The sequence below is a fragment of the Octopus bimaculoides genome, chromosome 1 (genome assembly GCF_046866305.1).
Source record: "Octopus bimaculoides isolate indiv1 chromosome 1, ASM4686630v1, whole genome shotgun sequence".
Lineage (NCBI taxonomy): Eukaryota > Metazoa > Mollusca > Cephalopoda > Octopoda > Octopodidae > Octopus > Octopus bimaculoides.
The window spans coordinates 90,409,792-90,429,899 of NC_142928.1; the positions used below are offsets into that span (position 1 = coordinate 90,409,792).

The following is a 20,108-nucleotide window of genomic DNA, read 5'->3' on the forward strand; positions in this document are numbered from 1 at the left end:
TTGAGCCAACAGCCACAAAGTCTTGAAATGTTACATCTTCAGGGTCAAGTGTGCCTAATGTAGCAATCCATTCTTTTTCTACAAGTCCAATTAGACCTATCTAAAACATACAAAATAAATTTATTACCTCATCATAACAAATTATAAAAGCTAATCAAAAGTATAAAAGAAGCGAACAGAAAAGGCACGGATGTGTCAGTTGTCTATATAAGTATCGCAAAACGTGGAAGATGAATTGTTCAGGCACTGAAACGGTAAAGTTACCTTCTTGAGTCATACCGACTCATAAGGTTTTATTCTAATTTCCTCTATCCATCTGTTCAAAATTTTAGGGATATTTCCCAATGAACCTGATTTGAGTATTGAGCTTCTCAACCATTGTTGGGATTTTGCTTTATCTATTTCTTTTCTGTTTAGGTTAACCCAATATATATTTGCCATTTAGGGGCTTTTCTTACCATCGTTTAATCACGATACGTTATTGTTCCAGTTTTAGTTTGAATTTCAGTTTTTTACAGCTTTTGTTGTTTCTTCTTTTCCTTCGTAGTTGTCAGATACTATGACTTCTTTTTTGTATTTTGTTTTGTAGTGCTTCGTTTTGCTCGTCTTTTGTGGCTATCAGGTTTCCTTGCTTCTGAAGTAGGTATTTCTGTAATTCTATGGTGGTTATTTTATAATAGTTTTCTAGTTGTATAAGGTCTCTGCCACCTTCAATACGTTATATATATGTCTTAGCTGTACAAAGCTTCTTATACAGCTAAGTTAATTATTGTTGGTGTTGGTGTTTCTATTATTATTGAGTGAGAGAGCAGTGCATACCATCAGAGTGACACTGGGGTACAAATATACGAAGCCCAGTAAACCCATCGTGACTATCCGTCTGATAAGAGTACAGAAGACACATGCATCACAACCATGTGTGCGACATGGTAACCTCATATCAAAATAAACAGCATATGACCTTGCAAGTGGGGCCCTGTTAGAATTTTCTCCATGTTGAGTAGCCCATCTCGCTCAAAAGGTCCCTGAATAAAGGTTGTTTAAGGATATCGAACGAAACACCCATGTTTCCAGTGTTGAATTATCCAAACCCCAAAGAATTCATCTCAGCACGTGGCTATGATGCTCCTCCCCCCCACTAGTTTTGCTCGTGATTAGAGATGCACGTATTGTCAGCGACTAAGAGACATGCTCAACTGGTTAAGGTCAAACTGATAAGCAAGTCTGTGGTATTAAGCAGCATATTTGCTGTAGCCCATCTTTTATGCCAAGAAAATCTTATTATTAACATTATTATTATCATTATTATTATTATTATTATTATTATTATTATTATTATTATTATTATTATTATTATTATTATTATTATTATTATTATTATTATTATCATCATATACACACAACAGAATAGACTGAGCTAGGTAGGAATCAGCTCGCTTTGTTACCATTTCTAGGTCACGTATGACAACAGGCATTATTTTAGTCTTGAGGTTCCACATCTTGCCAATTTCTATTTCAAGGTCTTTATAATTGCTCGTTTTTTGGAAGGTCTTGATATACATCTATGTCGATTGGGACAGTCATACCAATATGGGGGCATGATTTTTGTCTGAAGTTTTTCAATATAATGTCTGACCTATTCGCATCTATCTTTCTGTCAGTTTGAACGGTGAAGTTTCAGAGGAGTAAGATGTGATCATTTTCAAGTACTGGAGGTAGTTTGTGTTCCCACCAATTTTTATCATGAGGCAGATCCAGGTTTTTACAAATTACCCAGTGAATATACTGTGCTGTTCTATCATGCCCGTGGAGATACTCTGTAGGCGCAAGGAGACTGCACATAGAGATAACATGATCAATGGTTTCATTTTGTTATTTTCATACACGACATGTTGGGCTACTGCCGTTCTTTAATGTGTTGGCCTGACAGCTTCTTGTAGGTAGACGTTGATCTTGGGCTGCTATAATAATTCCTTCTGTTCCTGATTTTAAGCCAGAAGACACTAACCATTGATGGGTAAGGGCTTTGTCAACATAGGCATTATTCGCTCTCTTTGGGTATTTGCTATTGATAGGTTTTTCTTGCCATTTATCAGTAAGAATACCTAAGGCAGAAATTTTAGTACGGGTTTTCATACGCTTAGCGTTTTCTGTACTTGTTTCCAGTACGTCTAATTCTGGGATTTATTGTACTTGGAATTCACGTAGATATTCCTTTGCCTGAGTATGATGCTTTCTTGTTTTCATACTTTAAGACAAGTTAGCAACCAGTCATCAGAGTTTTTCAGGTAGGTATTGAAGCCAATTAAGGCAATCTTTATTGTTAATTCCAGTTGTAAAAGTACACGGCCACGCTCTTTTCTTGACTGGTAAAGTCGTTCTATATGCTCAACGATTTTCGTATTTTTCTGTCAAGATTACATATTCCAGTAATTGACCAGTTAATGATATTAAAACTCTAAGTCACAACCGGTATGGCTAAAGTATTCATCACTTCGATTGTGTTTCTTGCATTCAGCTCTGTCTTGAGTATTGCCCTTACCCTGCGATAACATTCTCTTTTGATCCTTTCCATCATCATTGAATGTTTGATACCATCACCTTCAAACACCCGTAGGTATTTGTAGCTCTACGCTGGTTCTAACTCCTTTATAGCATTTTGCTGGTAAAGATTAACGTTGGATGTTTCTCTGTCATTTTCCTTTGATAAAGGTAGCTTTTGCACATGTATCGAAGCCAAATTGTTGGTCATTTTGTGCAAAGCGATTTAAATCATCTATGTAAAAAAGGTGACTTATATTTTTATCAAACATTTTATAGTCATATTGTACATCATCGAGCAATTTCGAGAGAGGTATTAAGGCTAGACAAAACAAGAGTGGAGATAGAGAGACATTCTGGAAAATGCCACATGAAATTCTGACATCTCCAGCATTGAGAGAGTCATTGTCACTGTTCAAAGTCAGTGTGGTTCCCCATAATTTCATACTTACAGACAAGAAGTTTCGCAGAGTAGGTGCTATTCTATACATTTCCAGACATTTCTTAATCCAGCTATGTGGTAGACTATCAGAAGCATTTTTATAGTCTACCCAGGCTATCAACAAGTTTTTTTTTGTCGTTTAAGACAATCTTATTGATGAGAAGCTGATATTTACAACCATAGCACCCAAGTTTACATCACTTTTCTCATTAGGGAATATGCCACTATTATTATTATTATTATTATTATTATTATTATTATTATTATTATTATTATTATTATTATTATTATTATTACAAGATGAATAAAGAAATAATATATGAAGAAAACAAAGAGAAAGAAATTTGGCTCACTTTCTTCCCATTCCATTCCAGCATGTATGAAAGGGCTCCATTTGCAAGAGGTTTCTCAGTTATGTTGTCTGTTACATTGCTCATCAACCATGGAATCATTGATTTCTCAGACAGCTCTAGAAGACGGTCAACACCAAAATCTAAAATGACAAATGATAGAAATTTACATACGACATGTAACTAATCATGCGTATAAATATATATATATATATATATATATATATATATATATATATATATATATATATATATATATATATATATATATATATATATGTATGTGTGTGTATCTATCTATCTATATATATATATAGATATAGATATATAATATATAGTATACATATATATATACATATATATATATATATATATATATATATATATATATAGAGAGAGAGAGAGAGAGAGAGAGAGAGAGATATGTGTATATATATATATATATATATATATATATATATGTATGTATATACATATATATATATGATATTTGTGGATTCGTGTTTTTTCTGCAAAAATGCAAAGTGTTCAGTACACACCTTTGTTAGAAGAGTGTAGTGTGTAGAATCTGTTATAATTGTATGTTTTAATCGAAATCATTTCTACGGTGTGCCGATCGTGAGTCTCAAAGTATGAAAATGGAACAGCACTCATGTGATTTAAATATTTTGTATGATTTTATCAAGTAGTTGTCATGTAATTACTGATATGGTCGTTTTGGTGATTGTTCACGCTGTCATTTATGCTTTTTTACGACGTCCGTGGCTTTGACATGCAGCAGTAAATGATTTCTCTTTAGATCTAATCATGTGTCTGATAGTCTTGTGAAATAGTAACGCCAAACACATGAGAGACAGGAATCTTATAAAGTACAACCTACCATTCAACACCAATACAAAATAATTTTGGAAGAACTTTCTCTCGCCCATTACCAAACACTTCCTATTTGGACAGATGGTAAAAGTACTAAAATTGAGCTTCAACTGTATAAGGAACATATCCAACAGATAATATCCACAATGTAGGTAGCCTACATTAACATCAACAACGAGAAGTATTGACATGAAACTACTACAACACAGATGCATACCTCATGAAAGACAAATGCCACAAAAGAAGCTGAGTATACTAAATGATGTAACAATAACACCTAAGCATAACCTATTCAAAATCTGCTTGTACTAACAAAATGATGTTTAATTTTCTATCACTGCCTAACAAACACGGCAGAACTATCAAAATACAGTTGGAAATCAAATGATGCAGTAATGAGCAGAAATACCACATACGTAATAATGAGGCAGATAAATTCATATAGAAATGAAATCAAGATCTGTGACTTCTGTCTCACATCGATACTACACATCATCCGTCTTCTCTCTCCAATCCTAAACAGAATAGCTGAGTTGATGTCAACTTGCATCTATATGCGTAAGTTCTTGCTGGCCAAGTAGAAAGCGAAAACTGACGACTAGAACAGACATCACTATTATATCAAACCAAATGAACAATCACATGACCGACAACGTTACCAGCCACACGATTAATTAACTGCTTAACCTTAAAGTCGAATCACACATTGATAGCAGTCAGAAAGAATAGGAGCTATCAATACAACACATTAATTCTGATTATAGAGCAGAACCACCTTCTGTTACATTTCCCCTACAAAACATGCTTTATTGACCACATGACCAACCACTTGACCATTGATTTGTCCAAATATATCAACACTTAGATAGGAAATCAAAATTCCCTAAATACTATTATTTATCCTGATTAACATTCTATTAATTCAGATGCACAAAATAGGCCGGTTAACTAACGCCGCCTACATGAAAATTTTAAGTATAAGGAAATATCATCACATAATATGCACATAGACACACATACGAACACAGGATCTTGTTTTTAAAATTCCCAATAAGTTATGAATACCCAAATTGTGAAGTCAGTTATGAATAACATGAAATTAATTACCCGATAGTAAGAATTCAAATAAAGTAGCCCTGAAAAGGGCTTTAATACGTCCCCAGAGTATATAAAACTTAGGAGGAAATACTAATAAGGTATTATGTATACTAAAATCGTGAAGCATGTTAAGTAATAACAGGCTAATCACATATGAGATAACAATTCAAAGTAAATAACTCTGAAAAACGCTTTTGTGCGTTCACAGAGAATATTACCCTTAGTGACGCTAGTGTTGGTATATTCGTGAATAAGTCACATCTTACAACATTCAACAAGGGTTAAAATCAATCCTGAATGGTAAATTTGGCATCAGTCTTAACAAAACAACAAATACAGGACGTTTTCTGCTTCACATTTTCAGCTAGCATTTTCTGTTGTATAAACCATGATTGAAAATTATTTTGCGACTCTTACTTCATCCAAAATATGATGCACAGTTACTATTCAATTTAAATTTGACATGACCTCGTAAAATAGAGAACTTGAAATCATTCATCTGTTCCTTTCGAAGCTCAGAGCTTTGCAATATGTTTAGCTCGAACTGGATCATAACTGGATCCAACGCTCCTTATCTTTGCGATAAGCTACGGAAAGGAATTATTCTTCAACCAAGGAAAATACCACACCAATTATCCTCGAATGTGTAATTCACCAGTTCTCAGTATCACTCAGTTGATTTGACATACATCAATTTCAGTATTGCTTGCTAACCTACTTTTCAAATCATGTCGTACTCAGTAATTGTTCTTGAGAGACCTCACTGTTTGTCATTTTCAGGTAAACAGTCAAACGGATTCCACCATTTTTGTTCCACACGCCACACTTGTTTGAGTAACATAATCAGCATTGGCCTTTGAAATTGTGAGCCAACTATATAACAGAAAAGCTTACAAAACTGGCGTATCCGGGGATATTTTTCAGGACTCATTACAAGCCATTACAAACCCTCGGTATCACCAGCAGGTTCAGGATATTATCAACGATAACAACAAAGAGGAGATAAGGGCCATCAACAAGTAGGTCGACGAGGAAAGGTTAGCTATCAGATGTGTGGTGTAGGAGGACTTCTGGCAAATCTATATGCAAAAGAGAGAGGAGTTCATGAGCAACAAAACCCGGAAATACAGTGTGATCATGTGAGTACCAATATCACGTGGCCTCTCTATATATCTAGATTTAAACTTGTTGGTTAACCGCATCTTGGATGTGATCATATGGTAGGGGAGCTGGTTCGTTGAGTCTGATACCCAGTTGTTTCATTGGTTATATCAAAGACACCATTGAGTCGGAGAGAGTTCTTTTTTCACGGACTAATTATGATATCGCTTGCTGAATGCGAATGACGATTTTCTGGAAGTATGATCTGTTTTCTCTTGAATATCTTGAGTCTTCCTTGTATATTGCTTTGCTCCCGGTCATATATATATATATATATATATATACTAGCAACTAAGCCCGGATTCACCAGGTCGGTTTGGATGATATGGCTGTAAGACCTGCTCTGTGTAAGCATTCGACGTGTTTGGGCACGCTTACGTCAAAAAACAATTTTATAATGACTTTTTTCTGTCAAAACGCTAAAAATAACTGACCTTGTTGAATGTTGTAAGAAGATGGTCAATGAATTATTGAGAAACTCGAACAGTTTGAGGTGCTTATTTACAATCGTCATGGAGTAAGTTGTGACAACGCATCCAACATGCCTGTCATGTATAATGATACCTTACTATACATATCTGTCCATTTATTTTGCCTGTAATTTTCCTGCGTCAGGCATTACATGCAGTAGATACTGCAGTATGTTACGTGGAGGAAGTTGCATATTTTTAGTTGAGCAAACAACTCATCAGCTTTCTTACGGTCATCACTGTTTAATGATTCATATAAGTGAATCCCTCAGAGAGAATACGATTTGTTAGATAATCGTTGGACAAAATGGCCCAGGAGACCATTTTCACCAAACCCTGCTGAAATATGACTTGTGGTAAATCAATACTGTTTCTCAACCTCTGAACAAAAACCATTAATGGTATAATTAAATACGATGATGAAACAAAGGGAACGCACGCAAGATCTTTGTCGGGGCTCTGAAGAGACAAAATCTGAATTCGAACGGAATATCTTCTTTATTGTTACTGATTCGGTGATTGTTAGAATGACAATCGATTCGTCTGAGTTGTGTAGAAGCACTAAAGCATGATAGAAGGGGAGAATAATCTTGCATGCAGAAGATTACTAAATAAATACCCGAAGTAAATTTCATCATGTGAAATAAGGCACCCAAAAGACAATACATGCATCATAGGTTCGTAAATATTAGTGGTCACGTTGACTTTTAAAGAATAAAAATGTATACCTTTCATTAAACTCGTCCGAAGGTATATATTGCACTCCGAATATTCTGTAGATTGCAGTTATGAGATCTTGCAGTTAGCAAACTAACTCTCGACAGGAGACTCTTGGTGAGCACGATGACACAATAAAGATTGAATGCCCTAACTATTCTTTGTATTGAGTGCAAACACGTGGGAAACATTATTTTTTCGTTAAATATTGAAAACATTTGCATAAAAAATTGGTGAAACAGGTTTCATTTAGTAATGAAATTTCTCATTTAATTTAATCACTGAAGACGATAAAGTAATTCTTAACAAGGTGAGTAAACTTTTAGTAAATTATCCAAATAATTATATATGTATTTCATTTTCTGAAACTGCTATTGTTGATTGCTGAAGGCCTTTTTCTACTGAAAATTTCACGAAGGGAATCAGCTCTTCAAAACGTGAGTGATATTAAGGCATGAAATACTGGTAAAAGTCAAGAGCTTCCGGAGCTCAATCTTTAAATAAACATCAGGGACCCTCCTTTTGCTTATAGTAACGGGCCTCAGCGCCATTCGCCGCAGGCCTGGTACTTCTGTAGCTGTTGTTGTTGTTGTTGTTGTTGCTGGTGGTGGTGGTGGTGGTGTTGCTTCTGCTGTTGGTTGTGTTGATTAGCTGGGTTGGGTGAGTTGGTTTGTAGTTTTATGGAGCTGTTTCATCCGTTCGTGGAGCTCTCTCATCAGTTGTGCTAATGGCGGTGTGGGTAACAGTGCTGGTTTGCGAGTAGAGCTTTCCTTTGTTGTTTCTGCTGTTGTTGTTGTTGTTGTTGTTGTTGTTGTTGTTGTTGTTGTTGTTGTTGTTGTTCCTGCTGTTGCTCCTTTATCGTTGGGCAGTCAATTTTTAGGTGGTTTTTACTGCCACAAAGGTGACAGCGTGGTCTTCTGTCTTCAACGGCCGCATGTAAGGTGGTACCGTCCGGCAGTTTTATAAGACGTGGCACATTTTCTATCGTTCTTGATCGGCTTGAACCAAGAGCTGTTACGCCTGACCTATACAGCTTTGTTGTTCGAGAACGGCAATTTCTAAGATGTTAATAACTTCCTCGACATTGTAGCAGATGGCTGACAATAGCCATCGTACTTCTATTTCAGGGGGCACATCTTTAATTTTTATTTTTATAACCTGATGACCTAGGTATGAAAGAATCATTATGACTTCTTCGCACTCTAGTGACTGTGTAGAGTAAGATTCTGTTTGCTCCACTGTGTCAAATCTGACTTCAACTGTGGCAAATCTTTTGCCACTTGTGATGTATTTTTTGTGTGCCCATATCGGCTTTAGACGTTTTTCAATTGCTTATTGGTTTATGGTTTCGGGCGTTCTCGTTTTCAAGTTTATTGTCTTACATATGATAGTTTTTTGTTTTTTTTTGTTAACGTTTTCTAAAATATTTGGCGGAGTATTGAGTTTTGTAGTTCTACCCTTCTTTGATAAAAGCGATCTGGTTTCGTTCAATTGTAGGGGAGTGAATGAAACGATTTGTTTTCTTAACCTCAGAACTGAAGCAAAGTTGCTTTGTCTCTTCATGTTGTTGGTGGTGTTGGTGGTGGTGGCGACGGTATGGATAGATATGTATTCATTACTGTTACTTTCTTTTCCTATTTAATAGGGACGCTAATTTCAGAAATTTTAACGATGTTGTTTGACTCCATATGTGTGTGGGGGGGCGTACGTGCGTGTGTGTGTGTGTGTGTGTGTGTGTGTGTGTGTGTGTGTGTGAGTGTGTGTGTGTGTGTGTGTGTGTGTATGTGTGTGTGTGTGTGTGTGTGTGTGTGTGTGTGAATGTAAGTTTATGCTTTCTTTCTGTCTTGCAGTGTTTGTCAGTGGGAGAAAAGCATTCATGCCTAATTCGGACACAGGAAAGCTAGCATTCTCAGAAAAGCTATCCATTTTTCAGCACAGATTGAAAAAATATTTTTTTAATGAAATTTAGTATTCGAAAATACACCCTTAAACAGAAATCTTTTTGTGCGAGCGACTCGCTCACACGAAAGCAGGTGTTGTTAACCAACTTTTGACAAAAATTCAATATCAATACACATAAATAAATACAAGAAATTGTTTAGACTTACGCAGACGAATACGACGACAGCCAAGCAGATAGATAGATAGATAGATAGATAGATAGATAGATAGACAGACAGATAGATAGATATAAACATCTTGGCACTCCGTCGCTTACGACGTCGAGGGTTCCAGTTGATCCGATCAACGGAACAGCCTGCTCGTGAAATTAACGTGCAAGTGGCTGAGCACGCCACAGACACGTGTACCCTTAACGTAGTTCTCGGGGGATATTCAGCGTGACACAGTGTGACAAGGCTGACTCTTTGAAATACAGGTACAAGAGAAACAGGAAGTAAGAGTGAGAGAAAGTTGTGGTGAAAGAGTACAGCAGGGTTCGCCACCACCCCCTGCCGGAGCCTCGTGAGGCTTTAGGTGTTTTCGCTCGATAAACACCCACAACGCCCGATCTGGGAATCGAAACCGCGATCCTATGACCGCGAGTCCGCTGCCCTAACCACTGGGCCATTGCGCCTCCAGATATAAACATACACGCATATACATAAACATATATATGTACATATGTTTTTACATAGATATACATGCATTTATGTATGTATGTATGTATGTATGTATGTATGTATGTATGTATGCATGCCTGTATGTATGTACGTATGTACAGATGTATGTATAGTAATTTGTTGCTAGGATGGAGGACATCGTAAGACGGGAAAACTGAAAGTGTAAGAAAAGTAAGAGTAGAAAATGTAAAATAAACGATAAACTATCCCCAAAATATAAGATAATTAAAGGAACGAAGCCAAAATATGGTTAATCTTTACGCCTGAATTAGATTTCAAAAATTTGATAATTCAACAAGAACTGCATTCACAACAAGCACACATTTAATTACATTCCTATTCAAACTTTCGATATCGGCCGAGCTATAGGATTGCCACATCGCATTTTTTTTTTGTTTCATAATACAGATCTACTTTAACATGAAAGTTCTCAGTTCTTCTTGTGTAATTCTACATCTGTTTCAGATGAGAGGACAACACTGTGTTGTTATCTGTATAGAGGCGAGGACATGTTTATATTGATATTCTTCACACGCGAAACAGAAATTAGATTCTCATCTTCTTAAAATATTAAGCAATAACACCCACGGGAATATGGCGTAGTGGTTAAGAACGCGAGCTACTAACACCAATATTATGAATTCGATTCCAGGCAGTTATCTGAATAATAATATTAATAATAATAATAATAACATCGAAAAATACCTTAGGAATGAGAACCAAGGTTCGAAATATTCCCAAGACACCTGATGAAAGCTGAAGGGTATATCAGTCGAAACGTTGTGGTAACAACAAACAAGATAAGGACAAATATCCGTCAATGTATATAATTCCTAAATTCTTAAATATAGAACTGAATAAAACTCATTTATATTTAATGTAAAACTTCTTGAAATTATCTAATTTTCGCTAAAAGGTATCGCTAAGCTTTACAAACTCCACCACCACACAACACACACAGATCCATAAGTACATGTACACACACACACACACACACAACACATATATGCATATAATTATACTATATTTATATCAGAGGTGGGCCCACGGTTGGGTGCTGACAGGCACGTGTCCCCCTTCAAAAAAAAAAAGAAGTGCGCCCTTCTAAATAATATTACTACGCACTTTTCTCCTGGAATTGTATTCCCTTCTGACCTTGTGCCCTCCCTTCGAAAAATTCCTGGAAAGTTAATAATTGTTTATTATTAACAGTAAATTGGTAATCTTCACTAATTTGCTGACCAATTTGCTGTAATTAACAAACAATTATTAACTCCCCAATCCCCATTTTCTTCTTCTTTTAAATGTATGTATGTATATATATATATATATATATATATATATATATATATATATATATATATATATATATATATATATATATAGCCTGAACAAGATAAACTACCCCTATTTTGCAGAGAAAAGTGTAGGTGGCTCGTATCGTGACATGTAATCACGGGGATGTGAGTTCGTGTCCACAGCTAGCCACCTACACTTTTCTCTGCAAAATAGGGGTAGTTTATGCTGTTCAGGCTATATTATTAGCATTATTCTGCGATTGAGAATTTAAAAAAATCATTTAACTTTCTAAAGACATCTTAACGCTTCTAAAAGCAAACTTCGTTTGTTTATTTACGTTTGTCGTAATTTGAATTTATATATATATATATATATATATATATATATATAGACAAAATTTATATATATATATATATATATATATATATATATATATATATATATATATATATATATATATATATATATATATATATATCAAATACCTGATGCACAAAAGGGACACATGCAGGAAAAGCAGTAAAATGTGAAAACCGATGCAGACTTTCTGGAGTTAACACCGAAGATATCAACCAAAACAAAAGCAGTTGTCCAAAAATGTCACCACGGTATTATTTACCGATGAGGCTTGGTGTAGCTAGGACACTGTATAACGAGATCTGCCGAAAGAGGAACCCCGAGGACAAAGAAATAACCCACAGTATGGTAGAAGCCATAACCATAATAAAAGTAGTAATGGTAGAATGTCCCAGTGAAAACCACAATAAAATGTAAACACAATAGATCTGATATAACGATTTAGGATAGAGAAGAGAACCTGTGTACAGTTGTGGAAATCAGATATCTGCGTAAATATCGTTACCTGGAGTTACCTGGACTAATGTACTTAAGCAAAGACTAATAGGTGAAATACTTATCGCATCAGTGGAAGATTGTGCATGAGGACATATCACATAAACTAGAGACAGCCAACAGTATTGACAGGTATAGTCAACTGTCCTGGATCTGTGAGAGATACAACACCTCTCAACTAGGAGACTATGCCTTTGCCATCCAAAAACTGGAAAGAGCTACTAAGTACTTGATCAAGAAGGCAAATAATCATGCCTCTAAACTATGACATTTTGGTTTCAAAATTTGGCACAAGGCCAGCAAGTTTGGGGGAGGTGGCCAGTTGATTACATCGGCCCCAATACTCAAATAGTATTTATTTTATCAAGTTCGAACGGTAAAGTTGACCTCCTCGGAATTTGAACTCAGAACGTAAGGACAGACAAAACGCCGTTAAGTACTTTGCTCGGCGTGCTAACGATTCTACTAGCTCACCACCTTTGGGCAAGTATCCCAAACAATTACATTTTAAGAGAAAATGTCAGTAATGCAATACCAGTTTGGAAGACATCAACCATTTTATCAGGAGTTGTACAAAAATAACCAGACAATGTTCTATGAAACGAGAAGCAAAAATTTACGGATGGTGATGGAGTTCAGCTGGCCGGCGATTGGATATGTCGAGTTTAAAATTGGTGAAGTGATGAGAAGTTTGCAGTTTTTATATCCATGATATAGATTTTCATTTACACCAATTATCACAGGCGCACAGGTTATGTAACAACAGATTTGTAGAAAAATGTGGAAATGTTGAAGTCCTCCTGGAAAGAGTAAAGCAAATTGATTTGCATCCTCCAGATATAATCGATTCGTGATGCAGTGAAAATTTGTTAAATATTTTAGGGATTGTCCATTTGAAGTACCCGTATTGACTCAACATATGCACATAATCGAATACGGATGTAACATACAAACACAGTTACACACATACACGAGTGAAGTACAATTCTATATTACTATAATATGCATACCCACTAACTATGTCACATTTCCACAACACATCAGTGGTTGTCTGGATTTAAACAAAAAAAAATAGCCTTGCCACTTTGTTAGTGACTGGTCTGAAATCGAATAAAAGAATGAAACGTTTAAGTTGTTGGAACAAGAAACATTTGTCGGGAACCAAATGTTTGGAGAGATGTTTACAACAAAAACATTAGGTTTTACTATTCAAATCCCATCTGTAATGTGTCTCAATTTATTGCAAATGACTGCAAGCCTTCAAGGAATGTATACCTCAATGGACTTAAACTGGAAGTAGCAATAAGGATTTCACCCCCGCTTAAAAGAATTACTATTTTGGTACTTAATTTTTCCTTGTTGAATGACACTTTCTTTTTAATAACCGAATCGATGTTGATATGCATAGGCTCATATAACGATATGCTACTGATACACTCATCGGTGCGGAATATCCATCAATGGGCTTAATGCTTGCTTGTATGGATTCTTCAGGAATTTGATGTTTGAGGCATTCAGTAATACGACTACCTTCGAACGAAAGCTTGATCAATTACCTGTAGAACTTGGACTCCCTGATAGATTTGTATCGTCAAATGAGACATTAGTTTGACCATATGAGTGTTTGAGATGAATATAGCGATGATGAGTAACGTTAAAGTGATTGGCCTTTGGTTCATAGTCAGTGGTAAGATTAATGTGACTGAGAAGAACTTGTTCAGATTCAGAGAACACACTTGTTCAGATTCAGAGAACTCATTTGTTCAGATTCAGAGAACTCACTTGATAAAGTCTGTTAATTGCAGTGCACTAATAGGACCCAGTCGCATGGAGCGATTTCCCCGAAACCTGATCAAATTGTTGAATAATGGGCATTATTGTTTTCCTTAAACTTCATAGTTTATAGTAAGTTTCCAGTAGGTTTTTCAACATCTAAATAAAATTGCAATTTTTTTTTTAGCTCTGACTAAAAAAAAGTATCGTAATGGAGTCACCCTAGAATGGCAGAAAAACTTTCAAGTATGTGGTATGAGAATCAGGAGCCATGTTATGTTTGCAGGGTTTAAGTTACGTCATAATTGCACAGCAATGAGAGCCAACGAAGGGTATTAGTCAGGTTTTCCTTTTACTTTTGTAATGAAATATGAAATTGAAAAGATTTTTCGATTCCTATTTCATTTCCATCCTATTTTTTGTAATAACTACTGCTTTGTCTTCAATTGATATTTATTGAAACATTGATGCAATTTTTTGTTCTGGGCAAGAAAGTTCTGGAAAAGAAAGTGACACTGAATTTGTAGTTCGTGAAGCAACAATTTCAAAAGGAAGAGGAATCTCATGTAAAATAGGTGCGAGACGGTAGGAGAGAGTAGACATTAACTATTGAAGTTTTAAGCGCCATTAATATAGATGTACGTTTTTGGTATGAAAAAGTTGGATTTAGGAATGAAATTAGTTCCAAAAAAGAAAACAGCCTGGTACTGCACTAAATAAACAACTCTAGTAGAAGTTGAAATTCTTTAGCATTATTGATGTTGAATAGTAAGTGAAGAGTATTAATGTATCCGAGCCAGGCTGCACAGAAATATTTTCTCTTTTGTGTTTTAAGTAACAGATGGATATTTGGTGGAGAAGATAAATGCTGTTGTTTGGTATAAAGATGAGTCTCGTAGTAACTGAAATAAAATGAGCCAAGTTCTCATCGTATTTCTCTAAAGTTTTTGCCCAAAGCAATAGCAGCAATCGAGATAGACGTAAATTTTCTCGATATTTAATAATGATTTTGCTATCCATCACTCTTTGAAAAGTGCATATGGTATTACTTAAACTAAATAGTAACCTTGTAACTAGAATAAGCGTCCGCCAACTTAAATGCATATATATATTCTTACCGTCATGGAGGAAAGAAATCTGATAGTATGTTGCATTCAGATCCAATTTGCTATAGAATATGTTGTAGAAAATAGAACACATGAGATTTTCATTATTAAAAAGTGGATAGCTAACTAGAAGGAATAAGTTACTGTTTGTGAAAAGTCGGTAACAAGGAATCTTTTGCCACTGTTTCTTGTTACTTCCACTTGATTCCACAATGGAGAAACTGAAAGCTCAATAACATTATCAAAAAGCCGTTTAGATTCTGTTTCAATAAAGATTTCGTCAAATGGAGAAAAACAGAGAAATTTAATAGCAATTGATTTCAAATCATTGTTTAGCTGAGAAAAATACGGTGATGCAGTCGAATAACAGTAACATTCAACAGACCTCCATTTGTAGGTCAGAGAGTTCCATTGCCTCTTGAGTGCTTGAGATAATACCAGGCTAAGTGAGACACAATCTGTTATAAATATTGGAGGGAATATCATTTTTGTCATGTCTTGAAACCAAACTGGTACTAGGTGTACTTGTTTTTTGCTTTCCTTTTGATTACTTCGGTGAGGTCGAAAGGGAGGATTTGAAGTATGAGAAACCCAGGACACTCATTAGTTTATGCTTATAATCAGCATAAACAAAACTGAAATATTGATTCAGGATGCTAAACAGACAAAGTTGCAGTTATCTGGGCGTACTCATTACCAATAACATCTCTATCAGTGCGAATCAGCTCTGAGCCTACTGTGTAACAGCAGAGTTTAGGAGGATAAAAATCTTACAATGAATAAACCAAATTGAATTATAATCAAGCTTACCTTCTCAGCATTCTACTCTATTACATGTCTCCTATAACATATTTCAGACGAGAAACTGACAGATGTTATAGAGGGCGTATCATATTACAATGTTTACAGTCTTTGTTTTGCTAGGTTTTTGCTCTCAGATATTTTGAGAGTAGCACCCATATTGCAGAAAGGTTTGTCAATATAAAATTTGGTGTTAATTGTTTATTATTTTTTTTTTCATCGCAAATCAGGACCAGAAATTCTTGAAACTACAAACAAGCAGTATTATTTTCGTTGCTGTGATATAAATATAACAAGTAAATGACGGAAATGAAATACTGGCTTCAAATTTTGGCACAAGGTCAGCAATATCGAGGGAGGGGCTCGTCGATTACATCGACTCCACTGTTCAACACTGGTACTTAACATATCGACCAAGAGAGGATGATAGGTAAAGTCGACCATGGTGGAATTTGTACTTAGAAAAATAAGGACGGACAAAATGCCGCTAAATATTTTGCCCAGCGTGACTTTCCCATCAACATTGTTTTCTCAATCGTAGAGGAGCTGAATAGGGTAGTACGGGTTGAAAGGTTCACAACTTTCCGGTGACTCATGCAGCCACGTCCTACGTTGATATGCCGCCGATGTATGACAGGTAGAGCCATGGTATGGCAATACTGATTTATTATTGATGTAAGAGCCCTTTAAAGAAAGGCTCACTACATTAAGAGAAAAAGGAAAGGACGGCAAAAGAGAGTCAACCTCGATAGAGAATAAGACGCAACCTCCTATCTATGTTCAGATATATATATTTACATAAGTGCATGAATATGTATGTATACACACACACACACACACACACACACACACACACACACACACACACACACACACACACACACACACATATATATATATATATATATATATATATATATATATATATATATATATATATATATATATATATATATATTTATATAAATATATATGCACAAACAAGCACATATATATGTACATATAATATATCTATGTGTGTGGGACTTTCTATTTGCCTGTTACATCTCTGTAACAGCGACACAGCAAAAGCAACTGCAAGAATAATAACCTTACTCCAAAATAAGTCCTGGCAGCGATTTATCCAACTAAACCTTTTAAGGTTGTGCCCCAGGATGTCTGCAGTTGAGTAACTGAAACAATATATATATATATATATATATATATATATATATATATATATATATATATATATATATATATGTATATATATATATATATATATATATATATATATGTATGTATATATATATATATGTATGTATATATATATATATATATATATATATATATATATATATATATATATATATATATATATATATATATATATATACATATACATACATATGAGAAAAGAAATGAAGCAACAATTAACAATTAGAAGTTGATCACTAGTATTAAAACGGTCATATTCTAATTGTAGCTAAAAAAATTTACACCTGTTTCACTTGGTTATTTTTTAACTAAATTTGCATCTATCTCGTTCCATTTAAGAAATATCGTGAGAATGATTTATTTATCTTAAATATACGATGTACACCAGGAGCTATAATTCCCTTTAATATATTCACATTAAAGTTTGATCACTGACTAAAATACTAATTGATAGGGCTGCCACTAACATAAACACGATTAAACGAGCGATTTAGCCTATTCTAGCTGGCTATATTGGTTTTAATTATATTAATGAGTAGATTGCCCGTGCCGCACATAACGACATTTTTATTTATTTATTTATTTATATCGTATATCGTACTTAAACTTTTAAGAGTATCCTTAACTTTTAACAAGGGCATTATTTGTAATCACAGGGCAGATTAATCTAACTTTCGTGTCTGTTAAATTTTCTTTATGGTCCTTAATTGTTATGCGAGGTCTGGAGGGTGAGAAAGGTTCAGTTTTCTCTTCTATGTTGTAGTTGATTATAATCTTCTTGGCGGATAAGTTCAAAGATCTTAGAGTGTTATTAGGCAATATTTTGTATTGTTTCATTATTTCTTTGTACAACAACCAGTGGTATCCAAATTATATGAGTTCCTGGTTTTGTCGGAGTGTACAATATTTCCCTTTTGCGATTTCAGTTTGTGTAGTAGGTCCATTAAGCTTCTTTTGTATGTATTATTCCTTAGTGGGTGTCGTCAAAATTTTAGGTTCTTAATAGTATCCCAAAGTTCGTTCTCAAATGCGTCCAGGTAGCTGTTTGGTAGTAGTGTTTTTCGGTGAAGTCTTTGCTGTTGTTGTGATTGGTAGTCTCTGTTCGGCTATTTTTATCGTAGAACAAGGCTCTCCATCGTAAACAGTGGGTGAAGTCTGTTAATTTTGCAATCACTTCTTTTAGATATACTTCTTTCGGTGGAATCGGTATAAGCTTTAATGATGCTTCTATTGTTATTTGTTCCATTTAACAATTAGATGCTTGGGTATTTTCCAGCTAATGCTGTTTAGCAAGAAATATATATGGCGGTCTCGTTATTTATTGCAATTAACGACACCAGATATTACTACCAGGTATAACTCTTTCGACATCACCGCCGGTCAACTAGTCATTTTCCCCACTTATTGCTCCATTCATCTAATTGGAGAAATATACACACACATGAAACCTTAAAGGACACAAAAATGTAAGCCTCAAGACTAACGAACTTTTTTCTGTTTTCGTTATTCCTTTTCTTTTCCTTTTTCTCCTGTCTCTATTCCGATGATAAACTCTAAATCATTCTGACGATGTTTGTTAAATGGAGCAAGAGATATGAAAATTTATTTCGAAAAAAAGAAAATCAAACTGAAACAGCTGTAAATGTTTTTTAACTACAATTAAACTATGACCTTTCAGTACCAATGATCAACTTCTAATTGTTAATTGTTGCCCCATTTCTTTTCTTATCTGAATATATTAAACCACGTTCTACCATTTAAATAACATAACCAACTACTGTTAACCATATAGCAAGGCCTATACATAGTGCCTATGGATACATTTATCCCTTAGACGGTTGCATCACCTCTAACTCATAATTTTTCTCTAGAAATTTTCATATATATTTCTTGCTAAACAGCATTAGCTGGAAAATACCCAAGCATCTAATTGTTAAATGGAACAAATAACAATAGAAGCATCATTAAAGCTTATACCGATTCCACCGAAAGAAGTATATCTAAAAGAAGTGATTGCAAAATTAACAGACTTCACCCACTGTTTACGATGGAGAGCCTTGTTCTACGATAAAAATAGCCGAACAGAGACTACCAATCACAACAACAGCAAAGACTTCACCGAAAAACACTACTACCAAACAGCTACCTGGACGCATTTGAGAACGAACTTTGGGATACTATTAAGAACCTAAAATTTTGACGACACCCACTAAGGAATAATACATACAAAAGAAGCTTAATGGACCTACTACACAAACTGAAATCGCAAAAGGGAAATATTGTACACTCCGACAAAACCAGGAACTCATATAATTTGGATACCACTGGTTGTTGTACAAAGAAATAATGAAACAATACAAAATATTGCCTAATAACACTCTAAGATCTTTGAACTTATCCGCCAAGAAGATTATAATCAACTACAACATAGAAGAGAAAACTGAACCTTTCTCACCCTCCAGACCTCGCATAACAATTAAGGACCATAAAGAAAATTTAACAGACACGAAAGTTAGATTAATCTGCCCTAATAAATCCGATCTATGTGAGCTAAGTAAATTTATCTTACTAGAATTATGGTCAAATACCCACGACGCCCTTAACTGGTTCTCCAATATAAGTTCCGACAAATAGACATCGAGAAGTACTACTCATCAATTAATAACCCTACGACTCTAAATAGGGCTCTGATTTTCTCTAAAAATCATACCAAATTGGCAATGAATGAAATTAAGGTAATCATAGACGCTAGGAAGTCTATAATTAAATTCGATAACAAACTATGGGTAAGGAAGGACACCTCAAAT

The 20,108-nt window shown here is 34.9% G+C and overlaps 1 protein-coding gene across 5 annotated transcripts in view; it reads right to left on the minus strand.

Annotated features, from left to right (window-relative positions):
* LOC106874234 (5'-nucleotidase) overlaps positions 1–20,108 on the minus strand; it is a 380,910-nt gene that overhangs the window by 23,549 nt on the left and 337,253 nt on the right. For all 5 annotated transcript variants that reach the window (XM_089353809.1, XM_089353803.1, XM_089353794.1 and 2 more), the window contains 2 exons: positions 3,337–3,476; positions 1–100 (listed from right to left, as the gene is read on the minus strand). The exon at positions 1–100 is cut by the window's left edge and continues 26 nt beyond it. In XM_089353809.1, the coding sequence (XP_089209935.1) occupies positions 1–100; positions 3,337–3,476 (240 nt within the window). The remainder of the gene's footprint in view (positions 101–3,336; positions 3,477–20,108) is intronic.